Source organism: Oncorhynchus masou, chromosome 28, assembly GCF_036934945.1.
Source record: "Oncorhynchus masou masou isolate Uvic2021 chromosome 28, UVic_Omas_1.1, whole genome shotgun sequence".
Lineage (NCBI taxonomy): Eukaryota > Metazoa > Chordata > Actinopteri > Salmoniformes > Salmonidae > Oncorhynchus > Oncorhynchus masou.
This window is the reverse complement of record NC_088239.1, coordinates 88,013,603-88,031,671: the sequence shown is the minus strand read 5'-3', so window position 1 is coordinate 88,031,671 and position 18,069 is coordinate 88,013,603. Positions and strand designations below refer to the sequence as shown.

Genomic DNA, 18,069 nt, shown 5'->3' with positions numbered 1-18,069 from the left:
TGTGGGGGCTGTGCTTTGGCAAAGTGTTGCGTTTCATTCTCAAATCGGTCATCTACCATAAACACGGTGGCTCAAGGAGCTACTACATCTTATCATCTATTTTTTATTTTATTTATCTGTTATTGTACCAGTTAATTTGACTGAGAACACATTCTCATTTGCAGAAACAACCTGGGGAATAGTTACAGGGGAGAGGAGGGAGATGAATGAGCCAATTGTAAACTGGGGATTATTAGGTGACCGTGATGGTTTGATGGCCAGATTGGGAATTTAGCCAGGGCACCGGGGTTAACACCCCTAGTCTTACGATAAGTGCCATGGGATCTTTAACAACGACAGAGAGTCAGGACACCGGGGCTAACACCCCTAGTCTTACGATAAGAGTCATGGGATCTTTAATGACCTCAGAGAGTCAGGGCACCCGTTTAACATCCCATTCGAAAGACGGCACCCTACACAGGGCAGTGTCCCCAATCACTGCCCTGGGGCATTGGGATATTTTTTTACACCAGAGGAAAGAGTGCCTCCTACGAGCCATCAAACACCACTTCCAGTAGCATCTGGTCTCCCATCCAGGGACTGACCAGGACCCACCCTGCTTAGCTTCAGAAGCAAGCCAGCAGCATCTGGTCTCCCATCCAGGGACTGACTAGGACTTAGCTTCAGAAGCAAGCCAGCAGTGGTATCAACAGGTATATGTCATATAGTTTAGTTAGTTAGTTCCTTGTGTTTTGTCTTTTAGAACAGAGCAAAGAGTACATTGGTGCCAGTCCAATTTCTATATTTACTATAATATTCAATGATTTCTATACAACGTCAATATATTTTGTATTTAACGTGAGGGATTAATTTGCGCACACTATTGATGACAGTAGAACAAGCTATTCAATACCAGTTTAGGAGTGTCCACTTGGTAAATGTTGATGTTTCTCAGGTACTAATTCAGCTAAATACAGTATAATCATCACAAGTGCGACACGTGTTTGTGATACTGTATGTTGAAGACCAAGACATAGAACTTATTTCAACATACTGATTATGAATTTGGACATTAAAAAAACACCCAAACAGGAAGCAGCAACAGTATCGTTATCAAATTATGCTTTAGGAAAATTAGTTATACTTAAAAAACATTTTTTTTTAAATAATAGACAGGTAAAAATGACGTAATAAGCCTAAAAACCTAATATGATGAATTGATTTTGATGATATTACAGAAAATACATTGGATCAATAAGAAACGTTTCGCTTTGCACCCTGTACTACTACCTGTATTAAATGGACATATGATAACATGAGCCAGGAGTCTGTTGTAGTCTCCTGCTGTTACCTTCTCATAGTACTGGATGTTGTGGTCTGCCATGCCAGTGAGTAACTGTCTGAAGTCTTGTGTCTTGTTGTTCTGCCACTGGTCCCAGTCTGACTTCAGGTCAGCGTTAAAACACTCCACTCTGTCCTGGCACTTCTCCACGTCTGTAGGCACCTGTTGTAGAGAGGGGACAGAACTAAGCACCTGCACTAGAGAGGACAGGGGACAGAACTAAGCACCTGCTGTAGAGAGGGGACATAACTAAGCACCTGCAGTAGAGAGGACAGGGGACAGAACTAAGTACCTGCTGTAGAGAGGGGACAGAACTAAGCACCTGCAGTAGAGAGGGGACAGGGAACAGAACTAAGTACCTGCTGTAGAGAGGGGACAGAACTAAGTACCTGCTGTAGAGAGGACAGGGGACAGAACTAAGCACCTGCTGTAGAGAGGACAGGGAACAGAACTAAGTACCTGCTGTAGAGAGGGGACAGAACTAAGCACCTGCTGTGGAGAGGGGACAGAACTAAGCACCTGCTGTAGAGAGGGGACAGAACTAAGCACCTGCTGTAGAGAGGGGACAGAACTAAGCACCTGCAGTAGAGAGGGGACAGGGAACAGAACTAAGTACCTGCTGTAGAGAGGGGACAGAACTAAGCACCTGCTGTAGAGAGGGGACAGGGAACAGAACTAAGTACCTGCTGTGGAGAGGACAGGGAACAGAACAAACAGAAATAAGCATGGGAGTATGGTTAACTGCTAGGGACACATAGCGCTCGAAGCAAGGCACTATGGGTAAACTGCTAGGGACACATACCGTAGCGCTCAAAGCAAGGCACTATGGGTAAACTGCTAGGGACACATACCGTAGCGCTCGAAGCAAGGCACTATGGGTAAACTGCTAGGGACACATACCGTAGCGCTCGAAGCAAGGCACTATGGGTAAACTGCTAGGGACACATACTTAGTAGCGCTCGAAGCAAGGCACTATGGGTAAACTGCTAGGGACACATACCGCAGCGCTCGAAGTAAGGCACTATGGGTAAACTGCTAGGGACACATACCGCAGCGCTCGAAGCAATGCACTATGGGTAAACTGCTAGGGACACATACCGCAGCGCTCGAAGCAAGGCTTTATGGACATGTGGCTCTGCTTGGAGTCTGCTTCAATGGGCATAGCACTACGCTAAAAAGGGCTAAAGGAATGGTTGGGGAAAAGCCTAGATCTTTAGCATTAGCATTGACTTTGTGCAAGCAAGCCTAGATCATTAGCATTGACTTAGTGCAAGCCTCGATCATTAGCATTAGCATTGACTTAGCGCAAGCCTTGATCATTAGCATTAGCCTCTGATTTAGTGCAAGCCTTGATCATTAGCATTAGCATTGACTTAGTGCAAGCCTAGATCATTAGCATTAGCATTGACTTACTGCAAGCCTAGATCATTAGCATTAGCATTGACTGAGTTCAAGCCTAGATCATTAGCATTAGCATTGACTTAGTACAGAATTAGCACTGGATCATTACCACTGTCAACTGCACTTGTTGCTTGCCTGCTCAGGAATGCACATTCTTCATAGCTACTGTAGGTATGAGGAAAACTGATTCATCCAACCAGACACAGAAAATGTGTACTTATTCGTTTTATGACCTGCTATTAAACTAAGCTGTCTAAGTTGAAGCTTGTCTGTGTTCGAGTAACTGGTTTAGAGACATTGCTGTAGGCTCCTATGGATCTCAAAATGGCACCCTATTCCCCTATATAGTGCACTACTTTTGGCAAAGGCCCATTGAGTTTTGACTAGACTAACCTTGGCTGTTGGTCTCTCTTCTTTCCGGAGCGCAGCAGCTTCCAGTTTGGCCTCATATTCTGCCTGGACGTTGTCCCTCTTCTTCAGAATAGCCTGGCAGAGCAGAAAGACACCAGATGTTACATCTATCCCACTCTCACATTCATACTGTTCATCATTACAATCCACACTTCTCATTCAAATCAGAGTTTAATATCTGTTTTTAATTAAAGGTGGAAAGGTGGATGAAAAACAAATTCTCCAACTCAACTCCTCTTCTGTAGAAACAAGACTGGGTTAGTTAGTTACTAGAGAGATGAAACCAGACTGGGTTAGTTAGTTACTAGAGAGATGAAACAAGACTGGGTTAGTTAGTTACTAGAGAGATGAAACAAGACTGGGTTAGAAACCAGATGAAACCAGAGGGTTAGTTAGTTAGAGAGATGAAACAAGACTGGGTTAGAAACCAGACTGGGTTAGTTAGTTACTAGAGAGATGAAACAAGACTGGGTTAGAAACCAGACTGGGTTAGTTAGTTACTAGAGAGATGAAACAAGACTGGGTTAGAAACCAGACCGGGTTAGTTAGTTACTAGAGAGATGAAACAAGACTGGGTTAGAAACCAGACTGGGTTAGTTAGTTACTAGAGAGATGAAACAAGACTGGGTTAGTTAGTTACTAGAGAGATGAAACCAGACTGGGTTAGTTAGTTACTAGAGAGATGAAACAAGACTGGGTTAGAAACCAGACTGGGTTAGTTAGTTACTAGAGAGATGAAACAAGACTGGGTTAGAAACCAGACTGGGTTAGTTAGTTACTAGAGAGATGAAACAAGACTGGGTTAGAAACCAGACTGGGTTAGTTAGTTACTAGAGAGATGAAACAAGACTGGGTTAGAAACCAGACTGGGTTAGTTAGTTACTAGAGAGATGAAACAAGACTGGGTTAGAAACCAGACTGGGTTAGTTAGTTACTAGAGAGATGAAACAAGACTGGGTTAGAAACAAGACTGGGTTAGTTAGTTACTAGAGAGATGAAACAAGACTGGGTTAGAAACCAGACTGGGTTAGTTAGTTACTAGAGAGATGAAACAAGACTGGGTTAGAAACCAGACTGGGTTAGTTAGTTAGTTACTAGAGAGATGAAACCAGACTGGGTTAGTTAGTTACTAGAGAGATGAAACAAGACTGGGTTAGAAACCAGACTGGGTTAGTTAGTTACTAGAGAGATGAAACAAGACTGGGTTAGAAACCAGACTGGGTTAGTTAGTTACTAGAGAGATGAAACAAGACTGGGTTAGAAACCAGACTTTAGTTAGTTACTAGAGATGAAACAAGACTTAAAACCAGACTGGGTTAGTTAGTTACTAGAGAGATGAAACAAGACTGGGTTAGTTAGTTACTAGAGAGATGAAACAAGACTGGGTTAGAAACCAGACTGGGTTAGTTAGTTACTAGAGAGATGAAACAAGACTGGGTTAGAAACCAGACTGGAGATGAAAGTTACTAGAGAGATGAAACAAGACTGGGTTAGAAACCAGACTGGGTTAGTTAGTTACTAGAGAGATGAAACAAGACTGGGTTAGAAACCAGACTGGGTTAGTTAGTTACTAGAGAGATGAAACAAGACTGGGTTAGAAACCAGACTGGGTTAGTTAGTTACTAGAGAGATGAAACAAGACTGGGTTAGAAACTGGGTTAGAAACCAGACTGGGTTAGTTAGTTACTAGAGAGATGAAACAAGACTGGGTTAGAAACCAGACTGGGTTAGAAACAAGACTGGGTTAGAAACAAGACTGGGTTAGAAACCAGACTGGGTTAGTTAGTTACTAGAGAGATGAAACAAGACTGGGTTAGAAACCAGACTGGGTTAGTTAGTTACTAGAGAGATGAAACAAGACTGGGTTAGAAACCAGACTGGGTTAGTTAGTTACTAGAGAGATGAAACAAGACTGGGTTAGAAACCAGACTGGGTTAGTTAGTTACTAGAGAGATGAAACAAGACTGGGTTAGAAACCAGACTGGGTTAGTTAGTTACTAGAGAGATGAAACAAGACTGGGTTAGAAACCAGACTGGGTTAGTTAGTTACTAGAGAGATGAAACAAGACTGGGTTAGAAACCAGACTGGGTTAGTTAGTTACTAGAGAGATGAAACAAGACTGGGTTAGAAACCAGACTGGGTTAGTTAGTTACTAGAGAGATGAAACAAGACCAGACTGGGTTAGTTAGTTACTAGAGAGATGAAACAAGACTGGGTTAGAAACCAGACTGGGTTAGTTAGTTACTAGAGAGATGAAACAAGACTGGGTTAGTTAGTTACTAGAGAGATGAAACAAGACTGGGTTAGAAACCAGACTGGGTTAGTTAGTTACTAGAGAGATGAAACAAGACTGGGTTAGTTAGTTACTAGAGAGATGAAACAAGACTGGGTTAGAAACCAGACTGGGTTAGTTAGTTACTAGAGAGATGAAACCAGACTGGGTTAGAAACCAGACTGGGTTAGTTAGTTACTAGAGAGATGAAACAAGACTGGGTTAGAAACCAGACTGGGTTAGTTAGTTACTAGAGAGATGAAACAAGACTGGGTTAGAAACCAGACTGGGTTAGTTAGTTACTAGAGAGATGAAACAAGACTGGGTTAGAAACCAGACTGGGTTAGTTAGTTACTAGAGAGATGAAACAAGACTGGGTTAGAAACCCAGACTGGGTTAGTTAGTTACTAGAGAGATGAAACAAGACTGGGTTAGAAACCAGACTGGGTTAGTTAGTTACTAGAGAGATGAAACAAGACTGGGTTAGAAACCAGACTGGGTTAGTTAGTTACTAGAGAGATGAAACAAGACTGGGTTAGAAACCAGACTGGGTTAGAAACCAGACTGGGTTAGTTAGTTACTAGAGAGATGAAACAAGACTGGGTTAGAAACCAGACTGGGTTAGAAACAAGACTGGGTTAGAAACAAGACTGGGTTAGAAACCAGACTGGGTTAGTTAGTTACTAGAGAGATGAAACAAGACTGGGTTAGAAACCAGACTGGGTTAGTTAGTTACTAGAGAGATGAAACAAGACTGGGTTAGAAACCAGACTGGGTTAGTTAGTTACTAGAGAGATGAAACAAGACTGGGTTAGAAACCAGACTGGGTTAGTTAGTTACTAGAGAGATGAAACAAGACTGGGTTAGAAACCAGACTGGGTTAGTTAGTTACTAGAGAGATGAAACAAGACTGGGTTAGAAACCAGACTGGGTTAGTTAGTTACTAGAGAGATGAAACAAGACTGGGTTAGAAACCAGACTGGGTTAGTTAGTTACTAGAGAGATGAAACAAGACTGGGTTAGAAACCAGACTGGGTTAGTTAGTTACTAGAGAGATGAAACAAGACTGGGTTAGAAACCAGACTGGGTTAGTTAGTTACTAGAGAGATGAAACAAGACTGGGTTAGAAACAAGACTGGGTTAGTTAGTTACTAGAGAGATGAAACAAGACTGGGTTTAGAAACCAGACTGGGTTAGTTAGTTACTAGAGAGATGAAACAAGACTGGGTTAGTTAGTTAGAATGAAACAAGACAGACTGGGTTAGTTAGTTACTAGAGAGATGAAACAAGACTGGGTTAGAAACCAGACTGGGTTAGTTAGTTACTAGAGAGATGAAACAAGACTGGGTTAGAAACCAGACTGGGTTAGTTAGTTACTAGAGAGATGAAACAAGACTGGGTTAGAAACCAGACTGGGTTAGTTAGTTACTAGAGAGATGAAACAAGACTGGGTTAGAAACCAGACTGGGTTAGTTAGTTACTAGAGAGATGAAACAAGACTGGGTTAGAAACCAGACTGGGTTAGTTAGTTAAACAAGACTGGGTTAGTTAGTTAGAGAAATGAAACAAGACTGGGTTAGAAACCAGACTGGGTTAGTTAGTTACTAGAGAGATGAAACAAGACTGGGTTAGAAACCAGACTGGGTTAGTTAGTTACTAGAGAGATGAAACAAGACTGGGTTAGAAACCAGACTGGGTTAGTTAGTTACTAGAGAGATGAAACAAGACTGGGTTAGAAACCAGACTGGGTTAGTTAGTTACTAGAGAGATGAAACAAGACTGGGTTAGAAACCAGACTGGGTTAGTTAGTTACTAGAGAGATGAAACAAGACTGGGTTAGAAACCAGACTGGGTTAGTTAGTTACTAGAGAGATGAAACAAGACTGGGTTAGAAACCAGACTGGGTTAGTTAGTTACTAGAGAGATGAAACAAGACTGGGTTAGAAACCAGACTGGGTTAGTTAGTTACTAGAGAGATGAAACAAGACTGGGTTAGAAACCAGACTGGGTTAGTTAGTTACTAGAGAGATGAAACAAGACTGGGTTAGAAACCAGACTGGGTTAGTTAGTTACTAGAGAGATGAAACAAGACTGGGTTAGAAACCAGACTGGGTTAGTTAGTTACTAGAGAGATGAAACAAGACTGGGTTAGAAACCAGACTGGGTTAGTTAGTTACTAGAGAGATGAAACAAGACTGGGTTAGAAACCAGACTGGGTTAGTTAGTTACTAGAGAGATGAAACAAGACTGGGTTAGAAACCAGACTGGGTTAGTTAGTTACTAGAGAGATGAAACAAGACTGGGTTAGAAACCAGACTGGGTTAGTTAGTTACTAGAGAGATGAAACAAGACTGGGTTACAGCCTTATTCTAAAATTGATTAAATTGTTTTTTTTCCCCCTCATCAATCTACACACAATATTCCATAACGAAAAATCAAAAAGAGGTTCAGACATTTTTGCAAATGTACTATAAATAAACTTAAATATCACATGTGCATAAGTATTGAGACTCTTTACTCAGTACTTTGTTGAAGCACCTTTGGCAGTGATTACAGCCTCAAGTCTTCTTGGGTATGACACTACCAGCTTGGCACACCTGTATTTGGGGAGTTTCTCCCATTCTTCTCTGCAGATCCTCTTAAGCTCTGTCAGGTTGGGTGGGAAGCGTCGCTGTACAGCTATTTTCAGGTCTCTCCAGAGATGTTCGATCGGGTTCAAGTCCGGGCTCTGGCTGCGTTGTCTTGGCTGTGTGTTTAGGGTCGTTGTCCTGTTGGAAGGTCAACCGTCACCCCAGTCTGAGGTCCTGAGCGCTCTGGAGCAGGGTTTCATCAAGGATCAGTCTGTACTTTGCTCCATTCATCTTTCCCTCGATCCTGACTAATCTCCCAGTCCCTGCTACTGAATAACATCCCCACAGCATGATACTGCCACCACCATGCTTCACCATAGGGGTGGTGCCAGGTTTCCTCCAGGCGTGATGCTTGGCTTTCAGGCCAAAGAGTTCAATCTTGGTTTCATCAGACCAGAGAATCTTGTTTCACATGGTCAGACTCCTTTAGGTGCCTTTTGGCAAACTCCAAGCGGGATGTCATGTGCCTTTTACTGAGGAGTTGCTTCTGTCTGGCCACTCTACCATAAAGACCTGATTGGTGGAGTGCTGTAGATATGGTTGTCCTTCTGGAAGGTTCTCTCATCTCCACAGAGGTTGTGCTTCTGGAAGGCTCTCTCATCTCCACAGAGGTTGTCCTTCTGGAAGGTTCTCTCATCTCCACAGAGGTTGTCCTTCTGGAAGGCTCTCTCATCTCCACAGAGGTTGTGCTTCTGGAAGGCTCTCTCATCTCCACAGAGGTTGTCCTTCTGGAAGGCTCTCTCATCTCCACAGAGGTTGTCCTTCTGGAAGGCTTCTCTCATCTCCACAGAGGTTGTCCTTCTGGAAGGCTCTCTCATCTCCACAGAGGTTGTGCTTCTGGAAGGCTCTCTCATCTCCACAGAGGTTGTGCTTCTGGAAGGTTCTCTCATCTCCACAGAGGTTGTGCTTCTGGAAGGTTGACCAAGGCCCTTCTTCCCTTATTCTTCCCTGACTCTAGGAAGAGTCTTGGTAGTTCCAAACTTCTTCCATTTTAAGAATGAGGTCACAAATCATGTCCAATCAATTTAATTTACCACAGGTGGACTCCAATCAAGTTGTAGAAACATCTCAAGGTTGATCAGTGGAAACATGATGCACCTGAGCTCAATTTCAAGTCTCATAGCAAAGTGTCTGAATACTTATGTAAAGGTATAAGGTAATGTTTTTTATATATTTATACGCCCCCCTTTGTCTCCCCTCTCTTGATATCCGATTGTGATCCAATCTTATTGATCTTAGTGATTACAATCTTGTCTCATCGCTGTAACTCCCCAACGGGATCGGGAGAGGTGAAGGTCGAGTCACGCGTCCTCTGAAACATGACCCGCCAAAACGCGCTTCTTAACACCCAAGACTGGGTTAGTTAGTAGAGAGATGTGACAGACAAGACTGGGTTAGTTAGTAGAGATGTGACAAACAAGACTGGGTTAGTTAGTAGAGAGATGTGACAAACATGACTGGGTTAGTTAGTAGAGAGATGTGACAGACAATACTGGGTTAGTTAGTAGAGAGATGTGACAAACAAGACTGGGTTAGTTAGTAGAGATGATGTTTAGTTACAAACAAGACTGGGTTAGTTAGTAGAGAGATGTGACAGACAATACTGGTTTAGTTAGTAGAGAGATGTGACAAACAAGACTGGGTTAGTTAGTAGAGAGATGTGACAAACAAGACTGGTTTAGTTAGTTACAAACAAGACTGGGTTAGTTAGTAGAGTGATGTGACAAACAAGACTGGGTTAGAAACAAGACTGGGTTAGTTAGTAGAGAGATGTGACAAACAAGACTGGGTTAGTTAGTAGAGAGATGTGACAAACAAGACTGGGTTAGTTAGTAGAGAGATGTGACAAACAAGACTGGGTTAGTTAGTAGAGAGATGTGACAAACAAGACTGGGTTAGTTAGTAGAGAGATGTGACAAACATGACTGGGTTAGTTAGTAGAGAGATGTGACAGACAATACTGGGTTAGTTAGTAGAGAGATGTGACAAACAAGACTGGGTTAGTTAGTAGAGAGATGTGACAAACATGACTGGGTTAGTTAGTAGAGAGATGTGACAGACAATACTGGGTTAGTTAGTAGAGATGTGACAAACAAGACTGGGTTAGTTAGTACAAACAAGACTGGTTTAGTTAGTAGAGAGATGTGACAAACAAGACTGGGTTAAGTACAAACAAGACTGGGTTAGAAACAAGACTGGGTTAGTTAGTAGAGAGATGTGACAAACAAGACTGGGTTAGTTAGTAGAGAGATGTGACAAACAAGACTGGGTTAGTTAGTAGAGATGTGACAAACAAGACTGGGTTAGTTAGTAGAGAGATGTGACAAACAAGACTGGGTTAGTTAGTAGAGAGATGTGACAAACATGACTGGGTTAGTTAGTAGAGAGATGTGACAGACAATACTGGGTTAGTTAGTAGAGAGATGTGACAAACAAGACTGGGTTAGTTAGTAGAGAGATGTGACAAACAAGACTGGTTTAGTTAGTAGAGAGATGTGACAAACAAGACTGGGTTAGTTAGTAGAGAGATGTGACAAACAAGACTGGTTTAGTTAGTAGAGAGATGTGACAGACAATACTGGTTTAGTTAGTAGAGAGATGTGACAAACAAGACTGGGTTAGTTAGTAGGGAGATGTGACAAACAAGACTGGGTTAGTTAGTAGAGAGATGTGACAAAAAAGACTGGGTTAAGACAGACATGACTGGGTTAGTTAGTAGAGAGATGTGACAAACAAGACTGGGTTAGTTAGTAGAGAGATGTGACAAACAAGACTGGTTTAGTTAGTAGAGAGATGTGACAGACAATACTGGTTTAGTTAGTGTGACAAACAAGACTGGGTTAGTTAGTAGAGAGATGTGACAAACAAGACTGGGTTAGTTAGTAGAGAGATGTGACAAACAAGACTGGGTTAGTCAGTAGAGAGATGTGACAAACAAGACTGGGTTAGTTAGTAGAGAGATGTGACAAACAAGACTGGGTTAGTTAGTAGAGAGATGTGACAAACAAGACTGGTTTAGTTAGTAGAGAGATGTGACAAACAAGACTGGGTTAGTTAGTAGAGAGATGTGACAAACAAGACTGGGTTAGTTAGTAGAGAGATGTGACAAACAAGACTGGGTTAGTTAGTAGAGAGATGTGACAAACAAGACTGGGTTAGTTAGTAGAGAGATGTGACAAACAAGACTGGTTTAGTTAGTAGAGAGATGTGACAAACAAGACTGGTTTAGTTAGTAGAGAGATGTGACAAACAAGACTGGTTTAGTTAGTAGAGAGATGTGACAAACAAGACTGGGTTAGTTAGTAGAGATGTGACAGACAATACTGGGTTAGTTATAGGTTTCCGAGCCGGTCACGGGTGCACCTCAGCCATGCTCAAGGTACTAAACGATATCATAACCGCCATCGATAAAAGACAGTACTGTGCAGCCGTCTTCATCGACCTTGCCAAGGCTTTCGACTCTGTCAATCACCATATTCTTATCGGCAGACTCAACAGCCTTGGTTTCTCAAATGACTGCCTTGCCTGGTTCACCAACTAATTTGCAGACAGAGTTCAGTGTGTCAAATCGGAGGGCATGTTGTCCGGTCCTCTGGTAGTCTCTATGGGGGTGCCACAGGGTTCAATTCTCGGGCCGACTCTTTTCTCTGTATATATCAATGATGTTGCTCTTGCTGCGGGCGATTCCCTGATCCACCTCTACGCAGACGACACCATTCTGTATACTTCCGGCCCTTCCTTGGACACTGTGCTATCTAACCTACAAACGAGCTTCAACGCCATACAACACTCCTTCCGTGGCCTCCAAATGCTCTTAAACGCTAGTAAAACCAAATGCATGCTTTTCAACCGTTCGCTGCCTGCACCCGCACGCCTGACTAGCATCACCACCCTGGATGTGGACACCTATAAGTACCTAGGTGTCTGGCTAGACTGCAAACTCTCCTTCCAGACTCATATCAAATATCTCCAATCTAAAATAAAATCTAGTCGGCTTTCTATTCCGCAACAAAGCCTCCTTCACTCACGCCGCCAAACTTACCCTAGTAAAACTGACTATCCTACTGATCCTCGACTTCGGCGATGTCATCTACAAAATAGCTTCCAATACTCTTCTCAGCAAACTGGATGCAGTTTATCACAGTGCCATCCGTTTTGTCACTAAAGCACCTTATACCACCCACCACTGCGACCTGTATGCTCTAGTCGGCTGGCCCTCGCTACATATTCGTCGCTAGACCCACTGGCTCCAGGATATCTACAAGTCCATGCTAGGTAAAGCTCCGCCTTATCTCAGTTCATTGGTCACGATGGCAACACCCACCCGTAGCACGCGCTCCAGCAGGTGTATCTCACTGATCATCCCTAAAGCCAACACCTCATTTGGCCGCCTTTCGTTCCAGTTCTCTGCTGCCTGTGACTGGAACGAATTGCAAAAATCGCTGAAGTTGGAGACTTTTTTCTCCATCACCAACTTCAAACATCTGCTATCTGAGCAGCTAACCGATCGTTGCAGCTGTACATAGTCTATCGGTAAATAGCCCGCCCAAATTTACCTACCTCATCCCCATACTGTTTTTATTTATTTACTTTTCTGCTCTTTTGCACATCAATATCTCTACCTGTACATGACCATCTGATCATTTATCACTCCAGTGTTAATCTGCAAAATTGTAATTATTCGCCTACCTCCTCATGCCTTTTGCACACAATGTATATAGACTCCCCTTTTTTTCTACTGTGTTATTGACTTGTTAATTGTTTACTCCATGTGTAACTCTGTGTTGTTTGTTCACACTGCTATGCTTTATCTTGGCCAGGTCACAGTTGTAAATGAGAACTTGTTCTCAACTAGCCTACCTGGTTAAATAAAGGTGAAATAAAAATACAATTTTTAAAAAGTAGAGAGATGTGACAAACAAGACTGGGTTAGAAACAAGACTGGGTTAGTTAGTAGAGAGATGTGACAGACAAGACTGGTTTAGAAACAAGACTGGGTTAGTTAGTAGAGAGATGTGACAAACAAGACTGGTTTAGTTAGTAGAGAGATGTGACAAACAAGACTGGTTTAGTTAGTAGAGAGATGTGACAAACAAGACTGGGTTAGTTAGTAGAGAGATGTGACAAACAAGACTGGGTTAGTTAGTAGAGAGATGTGACAAACAAGACTGGGTTAGTTAAGAGAGATGTGACAAACAAGACTGGTTAGAAACAAGACTTTAGTTAGTAGAGATGTGACAAACAAGACTGGGTTAGAAACAAGACTGGGTTAGTTAGTAGAGAGATGTGACAGACAAGACTGGTTTAGAAACAAGACTGGGTTAGTTAGTAGAGAGATGTGACAAACAAGACTGGGTTAGAAACAAGACTGGGTTAGTTAGTAGAGAGATGTGACAAACAAGACTGGGTTAGAAACAAGACTGGGTTAGTTAGTAGAGATGTGACAGAAGACAAGACTGGTTTAGACAAGACTGGGTTAGTTAGTAGAGAGATGTGACAAACAAGACTGGTTTAGTTAGTAGAGAGATGTGACAAACAAGACTGGTTTAGTTAGTAGAGAGATGTGACAAACATGACTGGGTTAGTTAGTAGAGATGTGACAAACAAGACTGGTTTAGTTAGTTAGAGAGATGTGACAAACAAGACTGGTTTAGTTAGTAGAGAGATGTGACAAACAAGACTGGGTTAGTTAGTAGAGAGATGTGACAAACAAGACTGGGTTAGTTAGTAGAGAGATGTGACAAACAAGACTGGGTTAGTTAGTAGAGAGATGTGACAAACAAGACTGGGTTAGTTAGTAGAGAGATGTGACAAACAAGACTGGGTTAGTTAGTAGAGAGATGTGACAAACAAGACTGGGTTAGTTAGTAGAGAGATGTGACAAACATGACTGGGTTAGTTAGTAGAGAGATGTGACAAACAAGACTGGTTTAGTTAGTAGAGAGATGTGACAAACAAGACTGGTTTAGTTAGTAGAGAGATGTGACAAACAAGACTGGGTTAGTTAGTAGAGTGATGTGACAAGACTGGGTTAGAAAAAAGACTGGGTTAGTTAGTAGAGAGATGTGACAAACAAGACTGGGTTAGTTAGTAGAGAGATGTGACAAACAAGACTGGTTTAGTTAGTAGAGAGATGTGACAAACAAGACTGGTTTAGTTAGTAGAGAGATGTGACAAACATGACTGGTTTAGTTAGTAGAGAGATGTGACAAACAAGACTGGGTTAGTTAGTAGAGAGATGTGACAAACAAGACTGGGTTAGTTAGTAGAGAGATGTGACAAACAAGACTGGTTTAGTTAGTAGAGAGATGTGACAAACAAGACTGGTTTAGTTAGTAGAGAGATGTGACAAACAAGACTGGGTTAGTTAGTAGAGAGATGTGACAAACATGACTGGGTTAGTTAGTAGAGAGATGTGACAAACAAGACTGGGTTAGTTAGTAGAGAGATGTGACAAACAAGACTGGGCTAGTTAGTAGAGAGATGTGACAAACAAGACTGGGTTAGTTAGTAGAGAGATGTGACAAACAAGACTGGTTTAGTTAGTAGAGAGATGTGACAAACAAGACTGGTTTAGTTAGTAGAGAGATGTGACAAACAAGACTGGTTTAGTTAGTAGAGAGATGTGACAAACAAGACTGGTTTAGTTAGTAGAGAGATGTGACAAACAAGACTGGTTTAGTTAGTAGAGAGATGTGACAAACAAGACTGGGTTAGTTAGTAGAGATGTGACAAACAAGACTGGTTTAGTTAGTAGAGAGATGTGACAGACAAGACTGGTTTAGTTAGTAGAGAGATGTGACAAACAAGACTGGTTTAGTTAGTAGAGAGATGTGACAGACAAGACTGGTTTAGTTAGTAGAGAGATGTGACAAACAAGACTGGGTTAGTTAGTAGAAGACTGGTTTAGTTAGTAGAGAGATGTGACAAACAAGACTGGGTTAGTTAGTAGAGAGATGTGACAAACAAGACTGGGTTAGTTAGTAGAGAGATGTGACAAACAAGACTGGGTTAGTTAGTAGAGAGATGTGACAAACAAGACTGGGTTAGTTAGTAGAGAGATGTGACAAACAAGACTGGTTTAGTTAGTAGAGAGATGTGACAGACAAGACTGGTTTAGTTAGTAGAGAGATGTGACAAACAAGACTGGTTTAGTTAGTAGAGAGATGTGACAAGACTGGTTTAGTTAGTAGAAACAAACAAGACTGGTTTAGTTAGTAGAGAGATGTGACAGACAAGACTGGTTTAGTTAGTAGAGAGATGTGACAAACAAGACTGGGTTAGTTAGTAGAGAGATGTGACAAACAAGACTGGTTTAGTTAGTAGAGAGATGTGACAAACAAGACTGGGTTAGTTAGTAGAGAGATGTGACAAACAAGACTGGGTTAGTTAGTAGAGAGATGTGACAAACATGACTGGTTTAGTTAGTAGAGAGATGTGACAAACAAGACTGGGTTAGTTAGTAGAGAGATGTGACAAACAAGACTGGGTTAGTTAGTAGAGAGATGTGACAAACAAGACTGGGTTAGTTAGTAGAGAGATGTGACAAACAAGACTGGGTTAGTTAGTAGAGAGATGTGACAAACAAGACTGGGTTTAGTTAGTTAGTAGAGATGTGACAAACAAGACTGGGTTAGTTAGTAGAGAGATGTGACTGAGACAACACTGGGTTAGTTAGTAGAGAGATGTGACAAACAAGACTGGGTTAGTTAGTAGAGTGATGTGACTGAGACAACACTGGGTTGGGTAGTTAGTTAGTTAGTAGAGAGATGTGACAAACATGACTGGGTTAGTTAGTAGAGAGATGTGACAAACAAGACTGGGTTAGTTAGTAGAGAGATGTGACAAACAAGACTGGGTTAGTTAGTAGAGAGATGTGACTGAGACAACACTGGGTTAGTTAGTAGAGAGATGTGACAAACAAGACTGGGTTAGTTAGTAGAGAGATGTGACAGACAAGACTGGTTTAGTTAGTAGAGTGATGTGACTGAGACAACACTGGGTTAGTTAGTAGAGAGATGTGACAAACAAGACTGGGTTAGTTAGTAGAGAGATGTGACAGACAAGACTGGGTTAGTTAGTAGAGTGATGTGACAAACAAGACTGGGTTAGTTAGTAGAGAGATGTGACAAACAAGACTGGGTTAGTTAGTAGAGAGATGTGACAGACAAGACTGGGTTAGTTAGTAGAGTGATGTGACTGAGACAACACTGGGTTAGTTAGTTAGTGGTGTGACTGAGACAACACTGGGTTAGTTAGTTAGTGATGTGACTGAGACAACACTGGGTTGAGTAGTAGAGAGATGTGACTGAGACAACACTGGGTTGGTTAGTAGAGAGATGGTTAGTTAGTTAGTTAGTTAGTTAGTTAGTTAGTGGTGTGACTGAGACAACACTGGGTTGGGTAGTAGAGAGATGTGACTGAGACAACACTGGGTTGGGTAGTAGAGAGATGGTTAGTTAGTTAGTTAGTGGTGTGACTGAAACAACACTGGGTTGGGTAGTAGAGAGATGGTTAGTTAGTTAGTTAGTGGTGTGACTGAAACAACACTGGGTTGGGTAGAACCAGAGTCATATGTAGAGAAAGTCCCTGGCTGTGGTTAGAACTAAGGAACGTGTTGGAGGTCAGAGGTCAGGGTCAAATGGGAGACATGGGGTTGGAACTACGGAACGTATTGGAGGTCAGAGGTCAGTGTCAAATGGGAGACATGGGGTTGTAACTAAGGAACGTGTTGGAGGAAAGAGGTCAGGGTTAAATGGGAGACATGGGGTTGGAACTAAGGAACGTGTTGGAGGTCAGAGGTCAGGGTCAAATGGGAGACATGGGGTTGGAACTAAGGAACGTGTTGGAGGTCAGAGGTCAGGGTCAAATGGGAGACATGGGGTTGGAACTAAGGACATCGTGTTGGAGGTCAGAGGTCCCCCCAAATGGGAGACATGGGGTTGGAACTAAGGAACGTGTTGGAGGTCAGAGGTCAGGGTCAAATGGGAGACATGGGGTTGGAACTAAGGAACGTGTTGGAGGTCAGAGGTCAGGGTCAAATGGGAGACATGGGGTTGGAACCCCCCCACGTGTTGGAGGTCAGAGGTCAGGGTCAAATGGGAGACATGGGGTTGGAACAAGGACCGTCTCAGGTCAGAGGTCAGTGTCAAATGGGAGACATGGGGTCCAACTAAGGAACCCACACACAGGTCAGAGGTCAGGGTCAAATGGGAGACATGGGGTTGGAACTACCCAACGTATTGGAGGTCAGACCCCTCCCAGTGTCAAATGGGAGACATGGGGTTGGAACAAGGAATCCACCCTTGGAGGAAAGAGGTCAGGGTCAAATGGGAGACATGGGGTTGGAACCAAGGACGAGGTCAGAGGTCAGGGTCAAATGGGAGACATGGGGTTGGAACTCCAAGGACAGGTCAGAGGTCACCCAAATGTTAAGGAGACATGGGGTTGGACAAGGCTGTGAATGTGTCAGGGGATATGTTTCTTTAAAAGTCCTTAATATAAACTCTGATTGCCTGCCACCCCCACACTCATCCACCCCCCACACACCCATCCTACCCCCACCTTCACCCCCCCACTCGACACCCACCCACCCACACATTCTACTGTACCTTCATGGACTCGATATAGAGGACGTATTCTACTGTACCTTCATGGACTCGATATAGAGGACGTATTCTACTGTACCTTCATGGACTCCATATAGAGGACGTATTCTACTGTACCTTCATGGACTCGATATAGAGGACGTATTCTCGGAGCACGGGCAGGAAGTCTCCGCTCATATCCTGGGTGAGATCGTCCAGGGCGATGGAGCAGTTAGCCATGCAGCTGGCCACGCCCTCCAGAGGCCCCTGAAGCTCCGCCTCCGACGCCGCCCAGGTGGTGTAGACTGGACCGTACTCCTTCAGCTCTGCTAGGTACTCTACACACACACACACACACACACACACAGAGACACACACACACACACACACACACACACACCCACACAGAGAGACACACACCCACACACACACACGGAGACAGAAGA

General features: G+C 42.8%; 1 protein-coding gene across 1 annotated transcript in view; it reads right to left on the bottom strand.

The window, feature by feature from the left end:
• LOC135517091 (sorting nexin-30-like) overlaps positions 1-18,069 on the bottom strand; it is a 39,348-nt gene that overhangs the window by 9,818 nt on the left and 11,461 nt on the right. The window contains exons 5-7 of the mRNA XM_064941113.1: positions 17,762-17,961; positions 3,116-3,208; positions 1,331-1,483 (exon numbers count right to left, since the gene is read on the bottom strand). Coding sequence (XP_064797185.1) covers positions 1,331-1,483; positions 3,116-3,208; positions 17,762-17,961 — 446 coding nt within the window. The remainder of the gene's footprint in view (positions 1-1,330; positions 1,484-3,115; positions 3,209-17,761; positions 17,962-18,069) is intronic.